Below are 27,581 nucleotides of genomic sequence, written 5' to 3' on the forward strand. Positions count from 1 at the left end.
ATGTCGCGGCGCACCGAATTCCCGCTCTGGACGCGACGGGGGCTCAACGGAAATTCGGCTGCTCTCTCATTGGTCAGAATAAGCGGTTACCTGATTGGCTCTCGCGTGGCGCGCAGCTACATCATTGGACGAAATCATTACAGGAAGTCTAAAACTCTTCGGATAAGAAATATGACACATAACTAAAGAAACATTGGTACCGATCAATATCAAATAATAAAATAGTCATTACAAATCAGTATCATAACTAAATAGCACTAAACACGCGACAACAAACCAAGGACATTATTGCAGCGCAGGACGAATTTAGAGTTGCCACTTTCACTTCTGGTAGGCCCAGTATCCGCTCGCATAACATGTAAGCGGAAATCCGCTTACACAAGGATGTAGGCACACACTGGGCCATGCCTTTCCATGTGCTACGGCTGGGGTGCAACTGCACGTGCGCGCGTGCAGGGCGACGCTTCCAGATCTCGAGAACGGCCTGGCCGATTGAGTTCAAATTTGGTACACCGCTAGAGACCGGTTAGTAGGGTGCCGTGCACAAGTCAGATGGATCCATTTTGCACGTGCGCACGTGCAGGCTGACGCTTCCATAGCTAAAGACTGGCTGGACCGACTGTGCTCAAATTTGGCATACCACTAGAGACTGGGTAGTAGGGTGCTGTGAACAAGTCAGTTAGTATGTATTTTCATGTGCCACGGATGGGGTGCAGCTGCACGTGCGCACGTGTAGGGGTCGCTTCCATATCTTGAAAACGGCTTGGCCGATTGAGCTCAAATTTGGTACACCGCTAGAGACCGGCGGATAGGGTGCCGTGCACAACTCAATAGGGACCCAGCTTGCACGTGCGCACGTGCAGAGTGGAGCTTCCAGATCTCGAAAACGGCTGCCGATTGCACTCAAATTTGGCACACCGCTATAGACCGGCAAATAGGGTGCCGTGCACGTCAGTTTGTAGCACACCCACTCCGGTCTGCACGTGCAATGCTCGTCCTCTCGTTTGGCGGCGGGCGTTTTTGCTGCGCTTACAAAGGTGCTTGCTCAAACAACCTGCGGTCCCGCGATGCGGAGCCCAGCATCGCAGATGCTGGTAGCACACCGACTCCCGTCTGCACGTGCAAGGCTCATCCTCTCGTTTGGCGGCGGGCGTTTTTGCGGCGTTGCACAGGTGCTTGCTCAAACAACCTGCGGTCCCGCGATGCGGAGCCCAGCATCGCAGATGCTGGTAACCGCAGGTTGTTTGAAAAGACAAACACTATTCGTTAGAATTGTGTTTTTCTATTGAAAAACAACCGGAGCGGTCCGTCTCCGGGCTATGTTTAGCAAGTCTGGCCGCGAATTGGGGCAAGTTGAGCCTCTCCTAAACGAATCCCTCAATCTTCGTAAAAATTTCAGGGTATGGGCTCCCGCAGGCGATCTACCTTATGGCACCGGTCGCTACTCGCTTAAAACCTCGTGGCACGTGGCACGTGCGATTCCATTTTGCCCATGTTAAGTCAACGGGGTTTTGGACACTTTTTGCGCGATCGCCAATAGCGGAAAAACGAGCCAAGAAGGAGGTGGTTTTCTTCCCAGCATTTTATGGCAAACACGTTCAGGTACACGCTAGTGTGCGCCGTATACCCCTCAGAACTTCGTAACGTGTCTTTGCACGAGGTCAAAGTTGAACTTTTTTCGCTCCCCATGTTAAGTCAATGGGCGTTTTTGCAGAGGCATTTTCATTCGCTCATTGTACAAAATTATATGATACGATTTTGTTTAAACTTTCAGGACTTGTTGAGAAAAGACCATAGAACATGTTGTTATGCTTCGTTAAGCTGTGCAAATTCGTTTGTTCTTTTTAGGCTCGTTTAAATATGAAAAATTTTAACATGGAAAGTGAATGGGAGCGTCTTTGCTGCTTAATAACTTTTTACAGTTGAGATATATTTAAGTGAAAAGTTGATAGGTTATACAACTTTTGATGCTCTTTCCAATGATATATAGAACGTTATTGCACGTTGTGCCGTTTTCCAGGTGTTGTCCATCTGAACTTGTCAGTCACGTGACCTATTTGACCTTCGGATCCAATTCTGGTAGTCAATTCTGGCGCTTTTGTTACCATAGCGAAATATGTAACGCCGTGTTCACAGTTTCACTGACGACGAAGGTCCTGCTTAATCTGGCCAATGGCGTTCGAGAACTGCGGCCAAGCCCCGCTGATCTTGAACGTGATTGGTCGGTGGGCGTAAAGAATCTCCGTCGTCAGGGAGACTGCGAACACGGGGTAAACCAAGGGGTAAACAATCTGTGCGTGGAATGGGGAGTGGTGAATGTGGAACGGCGATGATAGGTGCTGATGTCGTCGATTTTTATTTATACTGTTATCCTTATTATACATTCTGATCATTTTTTATGTTCAGGAGTTTTCTCTGTTGATTTAAGATAAAAACGGTGTGTTTTACTGTTATTGCCAAGTGCCATATTGATATTGAAATTGGGGTACAATTCAACATTCACTGGTTTTCTATGGCCTGTTGTGCATCATATTATTGGTAATGTGAACGTAGGTGCTCCATACACTGCTATTTTTGGGTATATATTAATGTTTGACCTGATTTTACTTCACTTCACCTTATATTTTTTGCAGGAACAGTTATCACAGCATTATTGTGCAAAAATAAGGGTGGTGTATCACGGCACTCTGCCAGCCGCTTATGGCTTCCATAGAGACATCAACAAGCCTATACCTCCAACACTACCGGAGGTTGACGCTAGCTCACGCGGAATGAGCTGGCAGCGGCTGGCAGCGCGCCCATGAAACACAGCCAGGGGTTTCCTCTGTAAAGTCATTGTTGTCTAGGTACATGGGCCTTTACCAATTGTTAACAGCTATAAAAATTGGAATTAAAAATGTTCAGGTATTATGAGCATCAGCTTAACAGGGAAGAGGATTCGGCTTCAGCCCATCTTGCAACACCTCAATGAAATTTAACGAGAAACTTAAATTGAGGGAGCAGCTACTTAACTGAGGTAAAGCCCATAAATCCTTGTGGATTTACCTACATACCTGAGGTAAATCCACAAGGCACCTTGAGTTCAAAATATTCACCTTATATTTTTTGCAGGAAAAGTTATCACAACATTATTGTGCAAAAATAAGGGTGGTGTATCACAGCACTCTGCCAGCCGCTTTTGGCTTCCATAGAGACATCAACAAGCCTATGCCTACAACACTACCGGAGGTTGACGCTAGCTCACGCGGAATGCGCTGGCAGCGGCTGGCAGTGCGCCCATGAAACACAGCCTGGGGTTTCCTCTGTAAAGTCATTGTTGTCTAGGTACATACTACATGGGCCTTTACCAATTGTTAACAGCTACAAAAATTGGAATAAAAAATGTTCAGGTATTATGAGCATCAGCTTAACAGGGAAGAGAATTCGGCTACAGCCCATCTTGCAACGCCTCAATGAAATTTAACGAGAAACTTAAATTGAGGGAGCAGCTACATAACTGAGATAAAGCCCATAAATCCTTGTGGATTTACCTACATACCTGAGGTAAATCCACAAGGCACCTTGAGTTCAAACTATGAAGTGACTCCAAGCGAAATATAGCAGAAATTGGGACTTAAAGGAGCTTAGAAATAATCTGCTTAGTGCTGGATGAATGCTTTCACTTTAAATGAACACCATCATATTTGAGTCATGAAAAAAGTGTTGAGTAAGCATAAGCTTGTAGCATAAAAAATGTTTGTGATAAGTCACTAGATTTTAAAGTGTTAGTCTCTGCACATTGATTCTCTGATTGTTTGAATGATGAAGTCTCTGCACAGTCTCTGATTGACTGAATGAGCTCACTGACAATAATGAATTTCATGGGAAGATTTTATTTTGAATAAAAGAAGGTAATATTTTGAGTTGATTTTACCTATTCTGTGAAGATCATAGCATGTTTAACAGCATTCCAAACAGGGCATGTCAAATGTTGGATGGATCTTGGGATTTCCTTGAAGTGTTTACCATATGTTTTTTTTTTATTCAAAGTTATTGTATTGTTCATTATTGTAAAAGCCAATCAACTTTTGCAACATTGAGGATCATACTTTAGCTTTGGATACAAGACATATGTAGTTATGCTGATCTTTTTTTCCAGAGTTTATCACTTAACTTCATTCACTTTTGATGTAGTGAAATTCATGATCATTTTTTTGACAAGCTACATTTGAAGTGAATTGTTGCCCCCTTTTTTACCATGCATATTTTTGTGTCTTGTGAGGTCTCATATAGCAATAACAAGAGCAGTGACATGCATAGTTTGCTTGTGTTGTCACAACTTTGTACAATATTTCCAGCTTTATAATATGCACTATGCAGTTATCAGTCACATTGGGCATCACACATATATTTTTTTCCTGCAGGAGGGAAGACACAGGAGGGAACTAGTGACTCATGTTTTTGCTTCTATCGCTTCGCCCCTGGGGTAACCGCAGGTTGTTTGAAAAGACAAACACTATTCGTTAGAATTGTGTTTTTCTATTGAAAAACAACCGGAGCGGTCCGTCTCCGGGCTATGTTTTGCAAGTCTGGCCGCGAATCGAGACATCTTGGTCGCAGCCTAGACGAATCGCTCAATCTTCGTAAAAATTTCAGGATATGGGCTCCCGGGGGCGATCTACCTGATGGCACCGGTCGCTACTCGCTTAAAACCTCGTGGCACGTGGCACGTGCGATTCCATTTTCCCCATGTTAAGTCAACGGGGTTTTGGACACTTTTTGCGCGATCGCCAATGGCGGGAAAACGAGCCAAGGAAGAGGTGGTTTTCTTCCCAGCATTTTATGGCAAACACGTTTGGGTACACGCTAGTGTGCGCCGTATACCCCTCAAAACTTCGTAACGTGTCTTTGCACGAGGTCAAAGTTGAACTTTTTTCGCTCCCCATGTTAAGTCAATGGGCGTTTTTGCAGAGACTTTTTCATTCGCTCATTGTACAAAATTATATGATACGATTTTGCTTAAACTTTCAGGACTTGTTGAGAAAAGACCATAGAACATGTTGTTATGCTTCTTTAAGCTGTGCAAATTCGTTTGTTGTCTTTAGGCTTCTTTAAAAATGAAAAATTTTAACATGGAAAGTCAATGGGAGCGTCTTTGGTGCTTAATAACTTTGTACCTTGAAGACATATTCAAGTGAAAAGTTTATAGGTTATACAACTTTTGATGCTCTTTCCAATGATATACAGAGCGTTATTGCACGTTGTGCCGTTTTTGAGAAATTTAGTAACCGCAGGTTGTTTGAAAAGACAAACACTATTCGTTAGAATTGTGTTTTTCTATTGAAAAACAACCGGAGCGGTCCGTCTCCGGGCTATGTTTTGCAAGTCTGGCCGCGAATTGGGGCAACTTGGGTCAGGCCTAAACTTGTGGCTCGATTTTCTTAAAAATTTCAGTGTATGGGCTCCCGCAGGCGATCTACCTGTTGGCACCGGTCGCTACTCGCTTAAAACCTCGTGGCACGTGGCACGTGCGATTCCATTTTCCCCATGTTAAGTCAACGGGGTTTTGGACACTTTTTGCGCAATCGCGAATAGCGGGAAAACGAGCCAAGGAAGAGGTGGTTTTCTTCCCAGCATTTTATGGCAAACACGTTCAGGTACACGCTAGTGTGCGCCGTATACCCCTCAGAACTTCGTAACGTGTCTTTGCACGAGGTCAAAGTTGAACTTTTTTCGCTCCCCATGTTAAGTCAATGGGCGTTTTTGCAGAGACTTTTTCATTCGCTCATTGTACAAAATTATATGATACGATTTTGTTTAAACTTTCAGGACTTGTTGAGAAAAGACCATAGAACATGTTGTTATGCTTCTTTAAGCTGTGCAAATTCGTTTGTTGTCTTTAGGCTTCTTTAAAAATGAAAAATTTTAACATGGAAAGTCAATGGGAGCGTCTTTGGTGCTTAATAACTTTGTACCTTGAAGACATATTCAAGTGAAAAGTTGATATTTTATACAACTTTTGATGCTCTTTCCAATGATATATACAACTTTATTGCACGTGGTGCCGTTTTTGAGAAATATAGTAAAAAAGCACGACATTACCGAGATTTGAGCTCAGACCTATATCGTTACGGTGTCAGGCGGACACGAGGACAGGTGGCGCCGCCGCCGCCCGCATAGCGGCGGGAATGTGAACTAACCTGTTTACCATCTATGGTATGGTACCATCGGGGGACCGGCCGCCGTCGGCACCATTTCGGGACTTTGCATCGCAATAAAAGGCTTATTTACAATTGAAAATGGACTAGCGAGAGTCGTTATGGAATCAGAATTTGATGCTGTACAAAACTAGGCGCCTATTTTCATTGTGATGGCATCACAGACTACACCGCTAACCCCAATAAAGCAGATTTATGTCGCGTCATCGATGATTACATATAATGTTTCTTTGATATATATGTAGTCGGGTCTTTCAGCTGCGTTCCTCCCCTCCCTCGCCGCGCCGGCGGGTCGGCCATCCGCGCCCTGCCGCCCGCCGGCTGCTGGCCGGTCAGCTGGCCGGTCAGCTGGTCGCCCGCGGCTGTCGGTGCAGTGCGGGATGCCTACTTGCGGGGGGCCGTCGTGGCGGCGGCCCGGGTGGACTGGGCGAGCAGTGAGTTGGGGAGCGCTGCGCTGTCGGTGCTCTAGTTTGCATTGCGTTCGCATGATACGGCTTGAGCCAATACAGAGTGAACTGATTGAGCTGAGCAAGTCTTTATATACATTGAAAAGTAAAGCACTTTTTACTGCATCTACGGTGAGATGCTAGATAAAATTTATGGTCTACCTAATGGTACCCATTACTTAACAATTAAGTGAATCATTTCGTCGCTAAACTCTCGTAAATTCGTATGTCCGCCTCACTATGGAGTTTGGACCGTAACGTATGGTCTTTGCTCAGACAGTATACGAACAGGTGACGGGGATACCTCCCATAGAAGGATGCGACACGATTTTACTGCTAAATAGCGGCCGGCCGCCGTGGGGACGTTTTTGTACGACTTATATCTCGGCAACCACTGGGCTGATACACGTGCGGTTTTTTGTGTTGGGTAGCTTTTTTCCTTCTTTCACATAGTGTGCTACTCTCGATGCATATGGGTGACCCCTAACGCACGTTCCACGTGCAAAGCCAAGAGGTGCCTGTTTTGTAATAAGTGCAATAGCTCGCGGTAATTACTGGGCCGATTGCGCTAAAACTTGGCATGGAGGTAGACACATTCCAGGCGATGCATTTCCACGTGTCTTGGTAGGGGTGCAACTGCACGTGCGCACGGGCAGGGTGACGCTTCCAGATGTCGAGAACGGCTGGGCCGATTGTGATCAAACTTGGCACACCGCTAGAGGCTGGTAAGTAGGGTGCCGTGCACAAGTCAGATGGGACCCGCTATGCACGTGCGCACGTGCAGGCTGACGCTTCCAGATCTCAAGAACGGCTGGGCCGACTCTGCTGAAATTTGGCATACCGCTAGAGACTGGTTAGTAGGGTGCCGTGCACAAGTCAGTTAGTATGTATTTTCATGTGCCACGGTTGGGGTGCAGTTGCACCAGCGCACGTGTAGGGGTCGCTTCCAGATCTTGAAATTGACGGGGCTGATTGAGCTCCAATTTGGTACACCGCTAGAAACCGGCGAATAGAGTGCCGTGCACAAGTCAATTGGGGCCTAGGCTGCACGTGCGCACGTGCAGGGTGTCGCTTCCAGATCTCGAAAACGACCGGGTCGATTGCACTCAAATTTGGCACACCGCTATAGACCGGCGAATAGGGTGCAGTGCACGTCAGTCCGTAGCACACCGACTCCGGTCTGCACGTGCAAGGCTCATTCTCTCGTTTGGTGGCGGGCGTTTTTGCTGCGTTTACAAAGGTGCTTGCTCAAACAACCTGCGGTCCCGCGATGCGGAGCCCGGCATCGCAGATGCCGGTAACCGCAGGTTGTTTGAAAAGACAAACACTATTCGTTAGAATTGTGTTTTTCTATTGAAAAACAACCGGAGCGGTCCTTCTCCGGGCTATGTTTTGCATGTCTGGCCGCGAATTGGGGCAACTTGGGTCAGGCCTAAACTTGTGGCTCGATTTTCTTAAAAATTTCAGTGTATGGGCTCCCGGAGGCGATCTACCTGATGGCACCGGTCGCTACTCGCTTAAAACCTCGTGGCACGTGGCACGTGCGATTCCATTTTTCCCATAGTAAGTCAATGGGGGTTTGGGACACTTTTTGCGCAATCGCGAATAGCGGGAAAACGAGCCAAGGAAGGGGTGGTTTTCATCCCAGCATTTTATGGCAAACACGTTTGGGTACACGCTAGTGTGCGCCGTATACCCCTCAGAACTTCGTAACGTGTCTTTGCACGAGGTCAAAGTTGAACTTTTTTCGCTCCCCATGTTAAGTCAATGGGCGTTTTTGCAGAGACTTTTTCATTCGCTCATTGTACAAAATTATATGATACGATTTTGTTTAAACTTTCAGGACTTGTTGAGAAAAGACCATAGAACATGTTGTTATGCTTCTTTAAGCTGTGCAAATTCGTTTGTTCTTTTTAGGCTCGTTTAAAAATGAAAAATTTTAACATGGAAAGTGAATGGGAGCGTCTTTGCTGCTTAATAACTTTTTACAGTTGAGATATATTTAAGTGAAAAGTTGATAGGTTATACAACTTTTGATGCTCTTTCCAATGATATATACAACTTTATTGCACGTGGTGCCGTTTTTGAGAAATATAGTAAAAAAGCACGACATTACCGAGATTTGAGCTCAGACCTATATCGTTACGGTGTCAGGCGGACACGAGGACAGGTGGCGCCGCCGCCGCCCGCATAGCGGCGGGAATGTGAACTAACCTGTTTACCAGAGGGGTGTTCACGGGCACCGCACACTGCTGCGTGCGCTGTGTGCGGTGCGTCCAGCAGGCGTGGGGGTAGGGGATGGGTAGGCGGTTCTGACGTCACGGCTGCGTGCGGTGGACGGTCCGCTGTGGCCAGTCCCGACCGGCCACAGCGATCGCTGTGTGCGGTGACGGAAGGCTGACGTAGGGACGCAGTGGGCGGAGCTTGGAGGCTATGTGCGGTCCGACCGCACACAGGGCCCGTGAACAGCCCTCTGATCTATGGTATGGTACCATCGGGGGACCGGCCGCCGTCGGCACCATTTCGGGACTTTGCATCGCAATAAAAGGCTTATTTACAATTGAAAATGGACTAGCGAGAGTCGTTATGGAATCAGAATGTGATGCTCTACAAAACTAGGCTATTTTCATTGTGATGGCATCACAGACTACACCGCTAAACCCAATAAAGCAGATTTATGTCGCGTCATCGATGATTACATATAATGTATCATTCTTTGATATATATGTAGTCGGGTCTTTCAGCTGCGTCCCTCCCCTCCCTCGCCGCGCCGGCGGGTCGGCCATCCGTGGCTTGCCGCCCGCCGGCTGCTGGCCGGTCAGCTGGCCGGTCAGCTGGTCGCCCGCGGCTGTCGGTGCAGTGCGGGATGCCTACTTGCGGGGGGGGGGGGGCCGTCGTGGCGGCGCACACTGGTCGGAAACGCTCCAGCGAGAGGCCAGCGGCCTTTCCGCAAACGTTTTTTGCTTGTTATTCCACAACTAGTGAAGCAAACTTCATAAAACTTTGCATACCTTCTCTGTCATATGTAAGCTATCATTTGGATGTCAAGCACTAAATATATGACGTGAATCTGTTAAGTTATGACGTCATAATTGAGTATAATACAGGATCTAGCACCACTTTAAGTCAACAAGGGAAATTGGGAGCTGCTATTCGGGCACCGGGAATGGTTTCATGCACTCCTTGCAAGGTCCAGTGCTTCACTTTAGCATTGTTGACTTTGCGTGACGTCATTTATGACGTCACTAAGGCCATATAAGTTTTTCGTCAATAACTCCTGATCAAATGGAGCTAGAGAGTCGGGAAAGCCACCATTGGACTCAGGAAGACCTGCCGAATCGAATGATATGCGATATGACCTCCTTCAACCATTTTCATGACCTGAGGGGCTCCGACCTGACCTTGACCCGAGGTTAACACCTAAGTTGACTTCACCCGAACACCAAGTATAGCATTCAACGCGCCTGAGCTAGAAAAACACGATGATGCCAAAATCGCGGCAGTGCGACCATTTTTGGCAAAGTAATTAACCTAAAACTGAGCCCGTCCCTTGTGGCACTTACCTGACCTAAGAGGCCACTGGCTGACCTAAGACCTTAAAATCGGGTAGTACCTAATTGTTGCGTCTTATAACGGCACACAAGCTCGTTTTTTCCGCGAGGCTCTAGCTCAATTATAAGAGGCGAAACGGCGAGGAAGTTGTACCAACCCTCCCCGGTCAATATAGAAAACCAATCGGTCCGGCCAGGGTTAAATACCGGAATTGTGATCTAATGTAAAAAGACGGCCCAAGGTAACCCGACGTCAGTGACAGGTGTCCTATATTTGCAGCGTCTTATATTCACGAAGGTTTCAATTTCCAATTTCTTCAGCCGAGTGATGGCTGTCAATAGCAAGGCTCTTTAAATGCAAGCCGAAATCGCCACGCAACATGTGGAAGGCTTTTGATGTCAATGCATACATAAATGCATACATAAAACGCGCTTTTCACAAAATTCATAAACTCAAGCGCATCTGTTTTTAATGACCAGTCAACTACGCATGGATGCGTGCAGGCCACACAGGTCAGCGTAAGCCGGGCGCGGCGGCCGAGCCGAAACTGGGGCGGGGCGGGCGGTACTTGGGTAGGAAGAGCGGCTCCTGCAAATTTTGCGCAAATATGCGCAGTTAGCTTTTATGTTGCCCTGGTGTAAATTTAAATCCTGCTTCATCTCACAAAAAATCAGAGTGGAACTAGATGGGACTACCTGTTGTTTCCTTACCTAAACTTTGCAGTTATATTCCAAAATCACTGTAGGAGAGCCGTCATAAAAAAGCTACAGTAAATCTTAGTTAGGGGAAAAGTATACCAAAAATTTTGCACTGACCAGTCGGCAACTTCATAACGAACATTTTGATGCATAATATGTGGGATTTCAATTTGGTGTCTATCAGCAATAAGACTCTGAATATCCGGCTCAAGAAACCTCTTGCTCCGCGTCAGTTTCCGAGTTCTGGGATACCCCATCTTCGGGGGCTGATTACAGTTATTTTTGGTCACCCGGATTAGTTTTTTTGGCCTAAGTATAATAATTTGATCAATTTCAAATCGATCTATATAAAAAATAATCCGAAACTCCGGAATCGCCCGTGGCCTCTCGTGAGGGCGTTTCCGACCAGTGTGCGGCGGCCCGGGTGGACTGGGCGAGCAGTGAGTTGGGGAGCGCTGCGCTGTCGGTGCTCTAGTTTGTATTGCGTTCGCATGATACGGCTTGAGCCAATACAGAGTGAACTGATTGAGCTGAGCAAGTCTTTACATACATTGAAAAGTAAAGCACTTTTTACTGCATCTACGGTGAGATGCTAGATAAAATTTATGGTCTACCTAATGGTACCCATTACTTAACAATTAAGTGAATCATTTCGTCGCTAAACTCTCGTAAATTCGTATGTCCGCCTCACTATGGAGTTTGGACCGTAACGTATGGCCTTTGCTCAGACAGTATACGAACAGGTGACGGGGATACCTCTAATAGAAGGATGCGACACGATTTTACTGCTAAATAGCGGCCGGCCGCCGTGGGGACGTTTTTGTACGACTTATATCTCGGCAACCACTGGGCTGATACACGTGCGGTTTTTTTTGTGTGGGGTAGCTTTTTCCCTTCTTTCACATAGTGTGCTACTCTCGATGCATATGGGTGACCCCTAACGCACGTTCCACGTGCAAAGCCAAGAGGTGCCTGTTTTGTAATAAGCGCAATAGCTCGCGGTAATTACTGGGCCGATTGCGCTAAAACTTGGCATGGAGGTAGACACTTTCCAGGCGATGCATTTCCATGTGTCTTGGTAGGGGTGCAACTGCACGTGCGCACGTGCAGGGTGACGCTTCCAGATCTCGAGAACGGCTGGACCGATTGTGTTCAAATTTGGCATAACGCTTGATACCGATCAGTAGGTTGCAGTCATTTAGTATGTATTTCCATGTGCCACGATTGGGGTGCAACTGCACGTGCGCACGTGCAGGGTGACGCTTCCAGATCTCGAGAACGGCCGGGCCGATTGAGTTCAAATTTGGTACACCGCTAGAGACCGATTAGTAGGGTGCCGTGCGCAAGTCAGTTTGGACCCATCTTGCACGTGCGCACGTGCAGGGTGACGCTTCCAGATCTCAAGAACGGCTGGACCGATTGCACTCAAATTCGGCAAACAGCTAGAGATCGATCAGTAGGGTGCCGTGCACAAGTCAGTTAGTATGTATTTCCATGTGTCACGGTTGAGATGCAACTGCACGTGCGCACGTGGAGGGGTCGTTTCAAGATCTTGAAAACGGCTGGGCCGATTGAGCTCGAATTTGGTACACCGCTAGGGACCGGCGAATAGGGTCCCATGCACAATGCAATTGGACACAGCTTGCACGTGCGCACGTGCAGGGTGTCGCTTCCAGATATCGAAAACGGTCGGGTCGATTGCACTCAAATTTGGCACACCGCTATAGACCGGCGAATAGGGTGCCGTGCACGTCAGTCCGTAGCACACCGACTCCGGTCTGCACGTGCAAGGCTCATCCTCTCGTTTGGCGGCGGGCGTTTTTGCTGCGTTTACAAAGGTGCTTGCTCAAACAACCTGCGGTCCCGCGATGCGCAGCCCAGCATCGCAGATGCTGGTAACCGCAGGTTGTTTGAAAAGACAAACACTATTCGTTAGAATTGTGTTTTTCTATTGAAAAACAACCGGAGCGGTCGTTCTCCGGGCTATGTTTTGCAAGTCTGGCAGCGAATCGAGACATCTTGATTGGGGCCTAGACGAAATGTACAATCTTCGTAAAAAGTTCAGTGTATAGGCTCCCGGAGGCGATCTACCTTATGGCATCGGTCGCTACTCGCTTAAAACCTCGTGGCACGTGGCACGTGCGATTCCATTTTCCCCGTGTTAAGTGAACGGGGTTTTGGACACTTTTTGCGCGATCGCCAATAGCGGGAAAACGAGCCAAGGAAGAGGTGGTTTTCTTCCCAGCATTTTATGGCAAACACGTTTGGGTACACGCTAGTGTGCGCTGTATACCCCTCAGAATCTCGGAATAACCGCAGGTTGTTTGAAAAGACAAACACTATTCGTTAGAATTGTGTTTTTCTATTGAAAAACAACCGGAGCGGTCCTTCTCCGGGCTATGTTTTGCAAGTCTGGCCGCGAATTGGGGCAACTTGGGTCAGGCCTAAACGAATCGCTCAATCTTCGTAAAAATTTCAGGGTATGGGCTCCCGGAGGCGATCTACCTGATGGCACCGGTCGCTACTCGCTTAAAACCTCGTGGCACGTGGCACGTGCGATTCCATTTTCCCCATGTTAAGTCAACGGGGTTTTGGACACTTTTTGCGCGATCGCCAATAGCGGGAAAACGAGCCAAGAAAGAGGTGGTTTTCTTCCACGCATGTTATGGCAAACACGTTTGGGTACACGCTAGTGTGCGCCGTATAGCCCTCAGAACTTCGTAACGTGTCTTTGCACGAGGTCAAAGTTGAACTTTTTTCGCTCCCCATGTTAAGTCAATGGGCGTTTTTGCAGAGAGTTTTTCATTCGCTCATTGTACAAAATTATATGATACGATTTTGTTTAAACTTTCAGGACTTGTTGAGAAAAGACCATAGAACATGTTGTTATGCTTCGTTAAGCTGTCAGAATTCGTTTGTTCTTTTTGAGCTCGTTTAAAGAAGATTTTTTTTAACATGCAAAGTCAATGGGAGCGTCTTTGCTGCTTTATAACTTTTTACGTTATAGATATATTTCAGTGAAAAGTTGATAGGTTATACAACTTTTGATGCTCTTTCCAATGATACATACAACTTTATTGCACGTGGTGCCGTTTTTGAGAAATATAGTAAAAAAGCACGACATTACCGAGATTTGAGCTCAGACCTATATCGTTACGGTGTCAGGCGGACACGAGGACAGGTGGCGCCGCCGCCGCCCGCATAGCGGCGGGAATGTGAACTAACCTGTTTACCATCTATGGTATGGTATGGTACCATCGGGGGACCGGCCGCCGTCGGCACCATTTCGGGACTTTGCATCGCAATAAAAGGCTTATTTACAATTGAAAATGGACTAGCGAGAGTCGTTATGGAATCAGAATTTGATGCTCTACAAAACTTGGCTATTTTCATTGTGATGGCATCACAGACTACACCGCTAACCCCAATAAAGCAGATTTATGTCGCGTCATCGATGATTACATATAATGTTTCTTTGATATATATGTAGTCGGGTCTTTCAGCTGCGTCCCTCCCCTCCCTCGCCGCGCCGGCGGGTCGGCCATCCGCGGCTTGCCGCCCGCCGGCTGCTGGCCGGTCAAGTGGCCGGTCAGCTGGTCGCCCGCGGCTGTCGGTGCAGTGCGGGATGCCTACTTGCGGGGGGCCGTCGTGGCGGCGGCCCGGGTGGACTGGGCGAGCAGTGAGTTGGGGAGCGCTGCGCTGTCGGTGCTCTAGTTTGTATTGCGTTCGCATGATACGGCTTGAGCCAATACAGAGTGAACTGATTGAGCTGAGCAAGTCTTTATATATGTTACAGGCCGTATGAAAACTCAGTCCGTTTGCAAAAGGCCTGGCCCGATTCAGGCCGTTTGCAAACGGCCTGGACAGCCCAGTCAGTATGCAAACGGTCTGAAAAGTCAGGCCGTTTGAATACGGGCTGAAATTCCAGGCTGTATGCAAACCACCTGAAATTTCAGGCCGTTTGGAAACCGTCTAGACCGTATGACAACTTTCCAGACACCAGGCCGTTTGCAAACGGTCTAGGCATTTTGAAAACAATCTGGTCTGCATGAAGCTATAGCTGGACAATGTTGAGTTTGTTGAAGCACGACCGTTAATGATATTACATGGCACCATGAAATCCTGAGGTGCATTCGGCATCCCGAAAAATATTGTCACTAGGATATTATCCGTCGGAAAATTATTGGTGAGCGCCTATCTTCAGCATGTCTCGTTATCGCGATACCGTTCGTGATCCCCGATAATTCTCGCTAGTCCCGGATAATTCTCCGTGATTTTTCCGGATGCCGAATGCAGGCCTGGTCAGTAAGAGATAAGCAGAACTGAGGCCCGGCCCGTACAGCGCCCGGGCCCTGTTTCACCGTCACGACGCTGCGCGCGCTGGAAGCTACGGTATACCAGCGGCGTGTTAGGTTTCCGTGGAAATATAACAATCTCGGACGCCTCGCAATGCTGAAGCGTCGAGCCGAATTCGTCTCGAACGCCCACGAACGCCGCACCAGCGCGCGCGCCGTCCGGGTGGTGAAACAGGGCCCCGGTCGACCCGGGCTTCCCCCGGACTTAAAGTTTCGCCTTCCACCGCAATGGTCAAGTATTGCCGGCGTACGCCACCGGCCAGCCGCCGGCGGTCGACCGGGCGCGGTGAGGACTCTAATGTGAACTCTGATGTCCATTGTGCGTTCCTGCGTTTTATGCCGCAAAATAATCGGTGAGTCTTGTAGTGATACGTTTCACCAGACTTCACCAGTAGCGGCTTCACCAGGCTCCATGAACTGGATGGCCGTAAGCAGGCGGACCGTGAACTTGTATAATTAGTAATATTGTCGGAAAACGGCCGGGTCGAGCATCTGCACAGTAAGAAAATGTTCGACGTAGACGAGTCATTCGGCATGGAATGCGCAAGCATTGACATGGATGCAACCTGATCATCGACCAACCTGGATCCATTAAGTTATCTTCAGAGGCTGTTGTACTTCGCCAGACCGTTTGAAAACTGACTAGGCCGTTTTCAAACTGTCTAGGCCGTTTCAAACTGCCTAGGCCGTTTTCATACGGCCTGATATTTCAGGCGGTTTGCAAACGGCCGGCTTTTTCAGGCCGTTTTCAAACGGCCTAACTGGGCCAGGCCGTTTGCAAACGGACTGGGTTTTCATACGGTCTGTAACATATACATTGAAAAGTAAAGCACTTTTTACTGCATCTACGGTGAGATGCTAGATAAAATTTATGGTCTACCTAATGGTACCCATTACTTAACAATTAAGTGAATCATTTCGTCGCTAAACTCTAGTAAATTCGTTTGTCCGCCTCACTATGGAGTTTGGACCGTAACGTATGGCCTTTGCTCAGACAGTATACGAACAGGTGACGGGGATACCTCCCATAGAAGGATGCGACACGATTTTACTGCCAAATAGCGGCCGGCCGCCGTGGGGACGTTTTTGTACGACTTATATCTCGGCAACCACTGGGCTGATACACGTGCGGTTTTTTGTGTGGGGTAGCTTTTTCCCTTCTTTCACATAGTGTGCTACTCTCGATGCATATGGGTGACCCCTAACGCACGTTCCACGTGCAAAGCCAAGAGGTGCCTGTTTTGTAATAAGCGCAATAGCTCGCGGTAATTACTGGGCCGATTGCGCTAAAACTTGGCATGGAGGTAGACACTTTCCAGGCGATGCATTTCCATGTGTCTTGGTAGGGGTGCAACTGCACGTGCGCACGTGCAGGGTGACGCTTCCAGATCTCGAGAACGGCTGGACCGATCGTGTTCAAATTTGGCATAACGCTTGATACCGATCAGTAGGTTGCAGTCATTTAGTATGTATTTCCATGTGCCACGATTGGGGTGCAACTGCACGTGCGCACGTGCAGGGTGACGCTTCCAGATCTCGAGAACGGCCGGGCCAATTGTGCTCAGATTTGGCACACCGCTAGAGATCGCGTAGTAGGGTGTGTTGCACAGGTCTGCTGGGCCCCAGGTTGCACGTGCGCACGTGCAGGGTGACGCTTCCAGATCTCAGGAACGGCTGGGCCGATTGCATTCAAATTCGGCACACCTTTAGAGTAACCGCAGGTTGTTTGAAAAGACAAACACTATTCGTTAGAATTGTGTTTTTCTATTGAAAAACAACCGGAGCGGTCGTTCTCCGGGCTATGTTTTGCAAGTCTGGCAGCGAATTGGGGCAACTTGGTAGGGGCCTAGACGAAATGTACAATCTTCGTAAAAAGTTCAGTGTATGGGCTCCCGGAGGCGATCTACCTTATGGCACCGGTCGCTACTCGCTTAAAACCTCGTGGCACGTGGCACGTGCGATTCCATTTTCCCCGTGTTAAGTCAACGGGGTTTTGGACACTTTTTGCGCCATCGGGAATGGCGGAAAAACGAGTCAAGAAAGGGGTGGTTTTCATCCCAGCATTTTATGGCAAACACGTTTGGGTACACGCTAGTGTGCGCTGTATACCCCTCAGAATCTCGGAACGTGTCTTTGCACGAGGTCAAAGTTGGAATTTTGCTGTGTCCCATGTTAAGTCAATGGACGGCGATGTCGAGACTTTGCAGAGACATTTTCATTCGATCTTTGTACAAAATTTTAGAGATAGATTTCGCCCAAACTCTTATATCTTGTAGAGGAAAGAGCATAGTACTTGCTGGTATGCTTCGTTAAGGTGGCAAAACTCATTTTTTCTTTTAAAGTTAATTTGAAATTTAAAATTTTTAACATGGAAAGTCAATGGGAGCGTCTTTATTTCTCTATAACTTTTATCTTTAGTAAGATGTATAGGTGAAAAGTTAATATAATATACAACTTTTGATGCTCTTTCCACTGATGCATTGGACGTCACTGCACGATGTGCCGTTTTTAAGAAAAGCTGTAAAAATTCAGGGCTCGACTGTGACTTGAACCCAACCACATTAGAGTATACGAACAGGTGACGGGGATACCTCCCGTGTGCGGATGCGACACTGATTATTGCTAAATATTAGCATTCGGCCGCCTTGGGGGCGCCTTGCAAAGCTTCTATCTCCACAACTACTTGACCAATTCACTCGCGGTCTTTTGTGTGGGATAGCTTCTTCCTTTCTTACACGTAGTGCGCTATTCTCGATGCGTATGGGTGACCCCTAATGCACGTGCCACGTGCAAAACGATGAGAAGTCAGTTCAGTAACAAGTCTAATAACTCTGTAGTTAGTTTGCCGATTGCGCTGGTACTTTGCATGGATGTTGGCACGCACCCGGCAATGCATTTCCATGTGTCACGTTTGGGGTGCAGCTGCACGTGCGCACGGGCAGGGTGACGCTTCCAGATCTCGAGAACGGCCGGGCCGATTGTGATCAAAGTTGGCACACCGCTAGGGATCGGCTAGTAGGGTGCCGTGCACAAGTCAGATGGGACCCAGTTTGCACGTGCGCACGTGCAGGCTGACGCTTCCAGATCTCAAGAACGGCTGGGCCGACTGTGCTCAAAATTGGCATACCGCTAGAGACTGGTTAGTAGTGTGCCGTGCACAAGTCAGTTAGTATGTATTTTCATGTGCCACGGTTGGGGTGCAGCTGCACGTGCGCACGGGTAGGGGTCGTTTCCCGATCTTGGAAACGGCTGGGCCGATTCAGATTAAATTTGGTACATCGCTAGAAACCGGCGAATAGAGTGCCGTGCACAAGTCAATTGGGACCCAGGTTGCACGTGCGCACGTGCAGGGTGTCACTTCCAGATCTCGAAAACGGCCGGGTCGATTGCACTCAAATTTGGCAAACCGCTAGAGACCGGTTAGTAGAGTGCAGTGCACGTCAGTTCGTGACACACCAGCTCCGGGCTGCACGTGCAAGGCTCATCCTCTCGTTTGGCGGCGGGCGTTTTTGCGGCGTTACAGAGGTGCTTGCTCAAACAACCTGCGGTCCCGCGATGCGGAGCCCAGCATCGCAGATGCTGGTAACCGCAGGTTGTTTGAAAAGACAAACACTATTCGTTAGAATTGTGTTTTTCTATTGAAAAACAACCGGAGCGGTCGTTCTCCGGGCTATGTTTTGCAAGTCTGGCAGCGAATCGAGACATCTTGATTGGGGCCTAGACGAAATGTACAATCTTCGTAAAAAGTTCAGTGTATAGGCTCCCGGAGGCGATCTACCTTATGGCATCGGTCGCTACTCGCTTAAAACCTCGTGGCACGTGGCACGTGCGATTCCATTTTCCCCGTGTTAAGTGAACGGGGTTTTGGACACTTTTTGCGCGATCGCCAATAGCGGGAAAACGAGCCAAGGAAGAGGTGGTTTTCTTCCCAGCATTTTATGGCAAACACGTTTGGGTACACGCTAGTGTGCGCTGTATACCCCTCAGAATCTCGGAACGTGTCTTTGCACGAGGTCAAAGTTGGAATTTTGCTGTGTCCCATGTTAAGTCAATGGACGGCGATGTCGAGACTTTGCAGAGACATTTTCATTCGATCTTTGTACAAAATTTTAGAGATAGATTTCGCCCAAACTCTTATATCTTGTAAAGGAAAGAGCATAGTACATGCCGTTATGCTTCGTTAAGCTGGCAGAAATCGTTTTTTCTAATAAAGTTCGTTTGAAAATGAAAATTTTTAACATGGAAAGTCAATGGGAGCGTCTTTGTTGCTTAATAACTTTTTACGTTACAGATATATCAAAGTGAAAAGTTAATAAAACATACAACTTTCGATGCTCTTTCCAATAATGTATAGAACGTCACTGCACGATGTGCCGTTTTTAAGAAAAGTTGTAAAAAAGCAGGGCTCGACTGTGACTTGAACCCAACCACATTAGAGTATACGAATAGGTGACGGCGATACCTCCCGTGTGCGGATGCGACACTGATTATTGCTAAATATTAGCAGTAGGCCGCCTGTGGGGTGCCTGTACAAACCTTATATCTCTGCAACCACTGGACCGATTCACTCGCGGTCTTTTGTGTGGGATAGCTCCTTCCTTTCTTACACGTAGTGTGCTACTCTCGATGCGTATGGGTGACCCCTAATGCACGTGCCACGTGCAAAACGAAAAGAAGTCAGTTCAGTAACAAGTCTAATAACTCTGTAGTTAGTTTGCCGATTGCGCTGATACTTGGCATGGTTGTAGGCACCCGCCGCGCAATGCATTTCCATGTGTCACGGTTGGGGTGCCGCTGCACGTGCGCACGGGCAGGGTGACGCTTCCAGATCTCGAGAACGACTGGGCCGATTGTGATCAAAGTTGGCACACCGTTAGGGCTCGGCGAGTAGGGTGCCGTGCACAAGTCAGATGGGACCCAGTTTGCACGTGCGCACGTGCAGGCTGACGCTTCCATATCTCAAGAACGGTTGGACCGACTGTGCTCAAATTTGGCATACCACTAGAGACTAGTTAGTAGGGTGCCGTGCACAAGTCAGTAAGTATGTATTTTCATGTGCCGCGGTTGGGGTGCAGCTGCACGTGCGCACGTGTAGGGGTCGTTTCCCGATCTTGGAAACGGCTGGGCCGATTCAGATTAAATTTGGTACATCGCTAGAAACCGGCGAATAGAGTGCCGTGCACAAGTCAATTAGGGCCCAGGCTGCACGTGCGCACGTGCAGGGTCACGCTTCCAGATCTCGAAAACGGCCGGGTCGATTGCACTCAAATTTGGCACACCGCTATAGACCGGCGAATAGGGTGCCGTGCACGTCAGTCCGTAGCACACCGACTCCGGTCTGCACGTGCAAGGCTCATCCTCTCGTTTGGCGGCGGGCGTTTTTGCTGCGTTTCCAAAGGTGCTTGCTCAAACAACCTGCGGTCCTACTCGCTGTGGTCCTCAGTGGATTCCGAGTTCTGGGATGGAATACATTTGCTTGTTGCGGTGACTCTTTTCACTTGAATTTACGTAAGCTCACCAATCTAAGAAAGCAAACCTGTATATTGCATGGCTTTGTATAAGAAATATCAACTCTCGGACAATGTTGCGTGTTTTCGGCATCCAGACAATCAGGGATAATTTTCCATGATCACCGGGATGAATCGGTGTTTTAGGCTGACACCGTGAACGACGGACATAACAACGAGTAATAGAGCCATTGGCGAAACAATAGAAATGTGAAAAACATGACTAATTGCATTGACGACCCCTGCTTGTTTGTTTGTTTGTTTTGTTGGGTTAGGCCCTTTCGGTCGACAAGACCATTGCAGAGCCGGAAGGATGATAGGAATTAGGGGGAGACATTGGTCTGGGCAGGCACCCTAGTGAGTCGCCGGGGCTGAGCCCGTCCAGAGGACAGGCCACCCAGCCCCAAGGCACTCACTGCACCCGGCTACGGGGTGCGCTCCCTCGGGAGCAGCGGTGCCGCTCCAAGGGAGCAGCCCGCATGAGATAAAGTTGCCTGTCCAGCCCGGAGGAGGGTTGTGGCGTGGAGGAGAAGGATTTCAGTATCTTGAGGATAGAAGCACGGACGGATGACGACCCCTGCAATACCAAACAATTGACTGTGCTCCCGGAAATATCCCTCATTTTCCAGATGCCGAACGCACTCGTGTACTCGGCTTTCGGACTGCCGCTGCCCTCTCGTGTTCGGCTGGTAACTACAGTTTCTCTATTCTGCCGCCAGGTGGTGTCTGTGCCCGGGGATAACGATATTGGCGGCGAGGGCTCGGAGCCGGTCAAACAGGACAAGGTGGCCGCCTTCCGGGCAGAGTTTGGGGGAAAGGACACTGCCCTGGTGGACTTTGTCCAGTTCTACAAGGTAGGGGTCGGGCTCGGACGACTCGGAGCCCAGGCCTGGGCGGTTGTGCTGGAATGTAAGGTGCCGGCAGGTCAGTTGATTTGACTATGTAAAACACTTCTTAGAAGGGACTGGGTGTCGTTTTTGGGCCCTATTCGTGAAAAATAAATAGTATTTATTTTTCAGAATCATGATGGGATGAAGCATTAGGTTAATGTACTAGGTTAACGTTGAATAATGAATAAAGTAAGATACTGAAAGCAAAGCGATAATGCACCTGATTAAACCTGCCCAGCTTTGTTTCTTTTGATCTGCATGTCTTTTTATTCAATGGCAAATGTAGCCTGTTATAGGAACATTATCATTATTCGTAATGACGCCATTGAAGCCTTCTGCAGGTTGTGTATGTCGCTGTCGCCCCGCTGTGACGCTACCCCCCCCCCCCCCCCCCCCCCCTCAGATCGGCACCATCCCGCCGCGGTCGAACCACACGCGGCCACCGCTGTCGGACGGCATTAACGTCATGCTGAGCCACTTCCCGCTGACGGCTTCCGTGTCAGCGGTCAACCACGAGGTCAGAGGGGTCAGCCAAAAGGGTCAAATACTGGGTCAGAGGGATCAGAAATCTGGCCAGTGAGAAGGAAAATGCATTAGGCTGCTGGTGGTGTCATGGGACGATTACTACTGATTTGGGGGTTGGTTCGGTGGTGGCACGCGGCTCGAAAATTCCACGTGCTCTGAAGTTGCCAGAGAAGCTGACCTGATCTGTCAAAAGTAATGTTCCCGCCCGGGATCGAACCGGGGACCTTCCGCGTGTGAAGCGGACGTGATAACCACTACACTACGGAAACAACGAATACTTGCCGACCCTGATGCTGGAAAAATACATGTGTGGTAGAAACTTAATACCATGACGTCACTGATTCACGCAGAGTATATTCGCTAACCATTCTCCCGTTCCGCAGGCCCTAAGGCGCCTCCGGATCAACCTGATTTTCTCGGCACACTCGCACACTTCCTTTGTGGGTATAAGAAGGAAGGAGACGGGTCACAGTCTGAGGATGGAGGGCCTCAACTCGCCGGCACTCGAGAGCATCAACCTCGAGGTGAGAGCCGGGATTGTTTACCAACTCTGATATACTATTGTTTTGTGTTTCGATCTATCTATTTATGATCGTTATTACGGCTTGGGTTTATTTTGTTAGCGTGGCGTGTCTAATATACTGTAGCGTTCGTTTGAGCGCCCGAGTCGTAGTTTTTTTTTTCTACGTGTTCCGAGTTCTTTGCCGTCTTATTCGCCGATCCTTCTCGCCCCCTCAATTCAGACCCAAAACGGGCTTAGCCAGCTTCGAAAGCAATTACTTACACACAATATTTACACTCGCCATCGGCTATTCACAATAAGGGCCCGTTGGGCCTCACCTTCGTACATACATTCTGTTGCTGTGTCGCGCTCGATGGTCGGCGCACGCAACCACAAGTCTCTGGCACAGTATTGCCGAGGCCTGCCCCAGTAGAGAGCAGAGAGTAGGGGTCCTACCTCGACGGCACTGAGGCGATATACCGCGCCTGCGGCTGATGGCCTTGCCTGGGTCGCGGCTCGCTAAATCTAGTCCCGCAGGACAGGTCAGGTCATACAGCTGAACGGATGAGAACAGAACAGCGCAGGACTCAGCCCGGGAAAGTGGACGGTGCTGCCGACTCGGCCTAGCCAGCAGTCCCTCTGGCCGCTCTGGCCTCATTATATTCAGAGATGCCCTAACGTCAAAATTCCCAACGTTTATTGGGCGTTTTCCAAGTAAGGTATATGTTCATCAACATCGTGCAATCATCACTTTCACTACCTCTATCTACCGATTTCTTCTTTGTTTTTTAATTTCTTTCCTCGAAGAAGTTTCCAGGAGCGAAACAGGGCACGGCTTAGCTCCAATAGTTTTCACATTGGATGTCAATGACCTTCCAGCAACTCATTTTTCTGATGTTCCTTCAAAGAAAAATGTTGTTTCGATCGATCACGAGCGTTAAATTGTCTGAAAAGGGAACTTAAAAAACGCACAATAAACCGCAATAAACCGATTAAAATTAAGTGTTTTAACAATGGGATGGGTATCTATCTCTATAGATTATATCTCTATGGCGGCCTGCCTCGAGTGCTGCCTGGAGGTCGGGTTGCTGCTGTTGTTGTTGTTGTTGTTCCCCTCCAGTGGCAGGCGGCGCCGACCGATGGGAGTCGGCCGGCCAGTAACCTCCGAGTATTACAGAAAACATTGAGCTGGCAGGGGCGGTGTCAGGTGGCCCACCTGGCCCACCCGCGCCGGCGGAGGCCGTGGGGTCTCCCGGACCCTCCGCTGGTCGCGCTGCTGCGCCGGCCCGCGGGTCTCGCCGTGCCCGTCCTCCCCTGCGGATGTTTACGTGCCGCCGCCGCCGCCGCATTCCGCCCCCGGCCGACTCGGCGATGCGGGGCGGAAGGGATGACCCTGCGCCCATCAGCCGGTGGGGGGGGGGGGGGGGCGGTCCGGCGTAGCGGTCCCGTCGGCTCCTGCGCCTAGCCGTTACCGCGGTGTGGATGAGTCAGAGGGACGAAGTTTCTCATACTACATATAGAGGGAAAAGTTGAGGCATTCCACCTCATCCTCATTCTTCATGCACAACCCATCATCATCCCTGACGATAATATACCCACTCATTCCGCTCAGAGATTATCCCTGGGGGGACGCACCCCCCCCCCCCCCTCATGAGTGACCGTTGAGGTCTGGGCGGCTACTGACCTGCCTCTCCGGGCTCGTCTTATTCCCAACGGGACGGTCCAGAAGGTGTATACGCTGCATATCCGACGCTCAGCTATTACCAGCACACCAGTCGTGGTCGAACCAACCCAATGTCTCACATCAGCCCGTCATTCACATTACCGTCCTAAGATGGACTAATAGGACAGAAATTACGGTTTAACCCGATCAAAACGAATGTGTAAAGGTTCAGATTTATATGACTGATTTGGGTACCCCTGTTTTAACTCGTAACTCTTTCTGATGAGTTCTGAGCAGCTGTGTTGGTTTTCCACAAAACATGCCCGGTATTTTGTCGATATAAACCGCTGCCCGAGCTGTGTTGCCTCAGTGGTATCCTCGGGTGTCCTATCACCGGTCCACGTTCGTAAACCGCTGCTGGGCTCAATCTTATAAATGCCCTGGAATGGATATGGCAGCACTGGCTGAAGTTCATATGCAGAAAACGGCCATCAAATGCAAAATGGTTTTCACGTATTTCAATCTATCGTTTGTCGACAGTCCAAAAAATTATTTCATTGACTCGGATACCTAACCGTTTGTCGACACTGGTATCACTATGTTACCAATTGGCGTGAATAGAATAGTACGACATGTTTTAAGATTGTACCCTGGGTGGTGTGTTTCAGGACGATAACACGGTGGAGATTGTCGTACCGACCTGTTCATACCGGATGGGCGTCAGAACAATGGGCTACGGAGCCGCCGTCATCGGTACGTAACCATGGCAACCGCCGCGTCACCGCGCGTCCGTGACCCCAGAGCCATACGGAGAATGACGCGTGGCGTGCGTTCGACATCCGGAAAATGAGGGATAATTATCCGGTATCACCGGTAATAATTTGATATTGCAGGGACTATCGATGTAATTGGTCACATTATTAGATTGCCTTTGCTTCACTAATGGCTATTTTACTCGTTGTCATGTCCGTTGTGCACGGTGTCAGCTTAAAACACCGAATGATCCCGGTTATCCCGGAAAATTATCCCTGATTGTCCGGATGTAGAACGCATGCGTGGTTTGACTCGTTTTGGTCATATTTGTAAAAGGCTGGTCAGAGGGGCGGGGGCTCAGAATTGCATGCTTCGTCGGTTAAATTTGTATGATTTTACTGGATTTTACGGAACCCCATAATAGTTATGAGGCGTTTGTTGCATGTAAGCTGTGTGGTATTTGGATCTCTGTTGGTTGTATCATAACGACACTATCATAAGCTGGCCAAAGTTATGTTACCATCGAGTTCGTCTTTGTGAACATTTGTCCAAGTGTATCTCCCATATCTCGTAACATCAACAGTGTGTGCCTTTAGAGGCTCTGCAGCTAATCTCTCTTGCGCCCCACTTATGAACTCAAACAGTGCTATCTCACAGTGAAGAGGCGGGTGAGGGTACGCCGGCCCCGCTGATTGTTTGGGTACTGAGACATACCGAGACAACAGGTCCGGCGCTATTCCACAGAGCGCCGCGGGCATTGTTTGTGGAGATAGCCGGCTTTGTGGCCGTTTTTTGATGAGATCGGCTCAGGTCATCGACCCGAGCTCCTCCATCGCCGCTGTTCTGTTCTCTGTGGCTTAATATCTGCTTTGTGTATTGATACACGAAGAGTTGACATCACGACCGATATAACGTTGAGTTTTTAGTGTGTCGTTCTACAATACGACATTTAAACCAAGTAATCCTTAACTGACCCTGGCTGTAACTCGGTCCCTTGTCTCTGAGCTGCTCTCACTTCCGTCACTGACCCCCCCCCCCCCCCCCGCCCCCGCCCTCCTCAGACCGTGCGGGCCGGGTGAGTTACGCGGTGCTCTGGCTGACCTCCCCCCCCTCCTCAGACCGTGCGGGCCGGGTGAGTTACGCGGTGCTGTGGCTGACCCCCCCCCCTCACTGACCCCCCCCCCCTCCGCTCCCCCCCCCCCTCCTCAGACCGTGCGGGCCGGGTGAGTTACGCGGTGCTCTGGCTGACCCCCCCCCCCCCGTCCTCCCTCCTCAGACCGTGCAGGCCGGGTGAGTTACGCGGTGCTCTGGCTGACCCCCCCCCCGTCCCCCCTCCTCAGACCGTGCGGGCCGGGTGAGTTACGCGGTGCTGTGGCTGCCGTCTCGGTTCAAACACCTGCACATCTACCTGGCTGTGGCTCTTTGCGCCGGTGTGGTGCTGCTGGCCTGTCGGTGCTGCCGAACGGACCGACAGCGCGCCAGGAGCCGGGCCCGGCTCCCCGGCGTCTGACTCCCCGGCGACTCTGACTCTGGCGACTCTGACTCTGACTCCCGACTCTGGCGACTCTGACACTAACTCGACTCTAACTCCCGACTCCCCGGCGTCTGACTCTCCGGCGACTCTGACTCTGGCGACTCTGACTCCCCGCCGTCTGACTCCCCGGCGACTCTGACTCTGACTCGACTCTGACTCCGACTCTGACTCTAACTCTGACTAACTCCCGACTCCCCGGCGTCTGAGTCTCCGGCGACTCTGACTATGGCGACTCTGACTCTGACTCTGACTCTGACTCCCGACTCTGACTCTGACTCTCCGCCGTCTGACGCTGCCGCCAGCCGGGGTCTGAAGTCGTCCAGAGATTCTTCAGTGGTCGGTAGGACCGTTATCAATATCGTTATCGGTAGGATTGTTATCAGTTAACCAGCGGTGTAACGCTGGATAGGCTGTTAGGCATTGTTAGGGCCTCGGGGTTAGGTACACCAAATGCCGGTGTTTTAATCGGTGTTAACTCGTATATGAGGCGTTATTTAACACATTGATGTGTGTTGGGTGTCAACGTTTTTCGTACAAGGGGGTAACTTCTATCCGACCTTTGGCAATAGGAAGCTGTTGGCGTTTTATGGAGTCATGTTCATGTGTGCCTCTTGCTGTTGAGCGCAAGTGTGAAGAGGTTTAATTCACCTCCTATCGTGAGTCACAGGGATCTACACTCTACACGGTTATCTAGCGGTGGCATTAGGGGAATATGTCTTGGTGTGCTTTCCTCGTGTTGTTAGATGGCGTTAAATAAGTCGATACCAACACTTTTAAACGAGCGTCGTCCCGGCAAGACACGAGAGTTAGATAACTCCCTTCGCTGGGCCGGCGAGTTCTCTCAGGGTAACTCTATGGTAACTCTATGGTTACTATGGTAACTCTCCGACAATCCGTAAAATGTGTGCCAAATTCGTGGACATGCCTGTAATGGCCATCCTATTTTTCACGTTTGTGAA

The 27,581-nt window shown here is 49.2% G+C and overlaps 1 protein-coding gene and 1 non-coding gene across 2 annotated transcripts; one reads left to right on the top strand and one right to left on the bottom strand.

Moving 5' to 3' along the window:
• LOC122373682 lies at window positions 1-26,262 on the top strand. Its single transcript, XM_043351986.1, has 6 exons — window positions 1-72; window positions 21,475-21,609; window positions 22,049-22,162; window positions 22,554-22,694; window positions 25,004-25,088; window positions 26,207-26,262. The coding sequence occupies exons 1-6, from the start codon at window positions 1-3 to the stop codon at window positions 26,260-26,262; spliced, it is 603 nt and encodes a 200-aa protein (XP_043207921.1).
• On the bottom strand, window positions 22,367-22,439 carry Trnav-cac. Its single transcript has one exon. It is a non-coding gene; the product is annotated as a tRNA-Val (tRNA).
• Window positions 26,263-27,581: the final 1,319 nt, after the last annotated feature.

Source organism: Amphibalanus amphitrite, unplaced genomic scaffold (assembly GCF_019059575.1).
Source record: "Amphibalanus amphitrite isolate SeventyFive unplaced genomic scaffold, NRLGWU_Aamphi_draft 001534F_arrow, whole genome shotgun sequence".
Taxonomy (NCBI): Eukaryota; Metazoa; Arthropoda; class Thecostraca; order Balanomorpha; family Balanidae; genus Amphibalanus; species Amphibalanus amphitrite.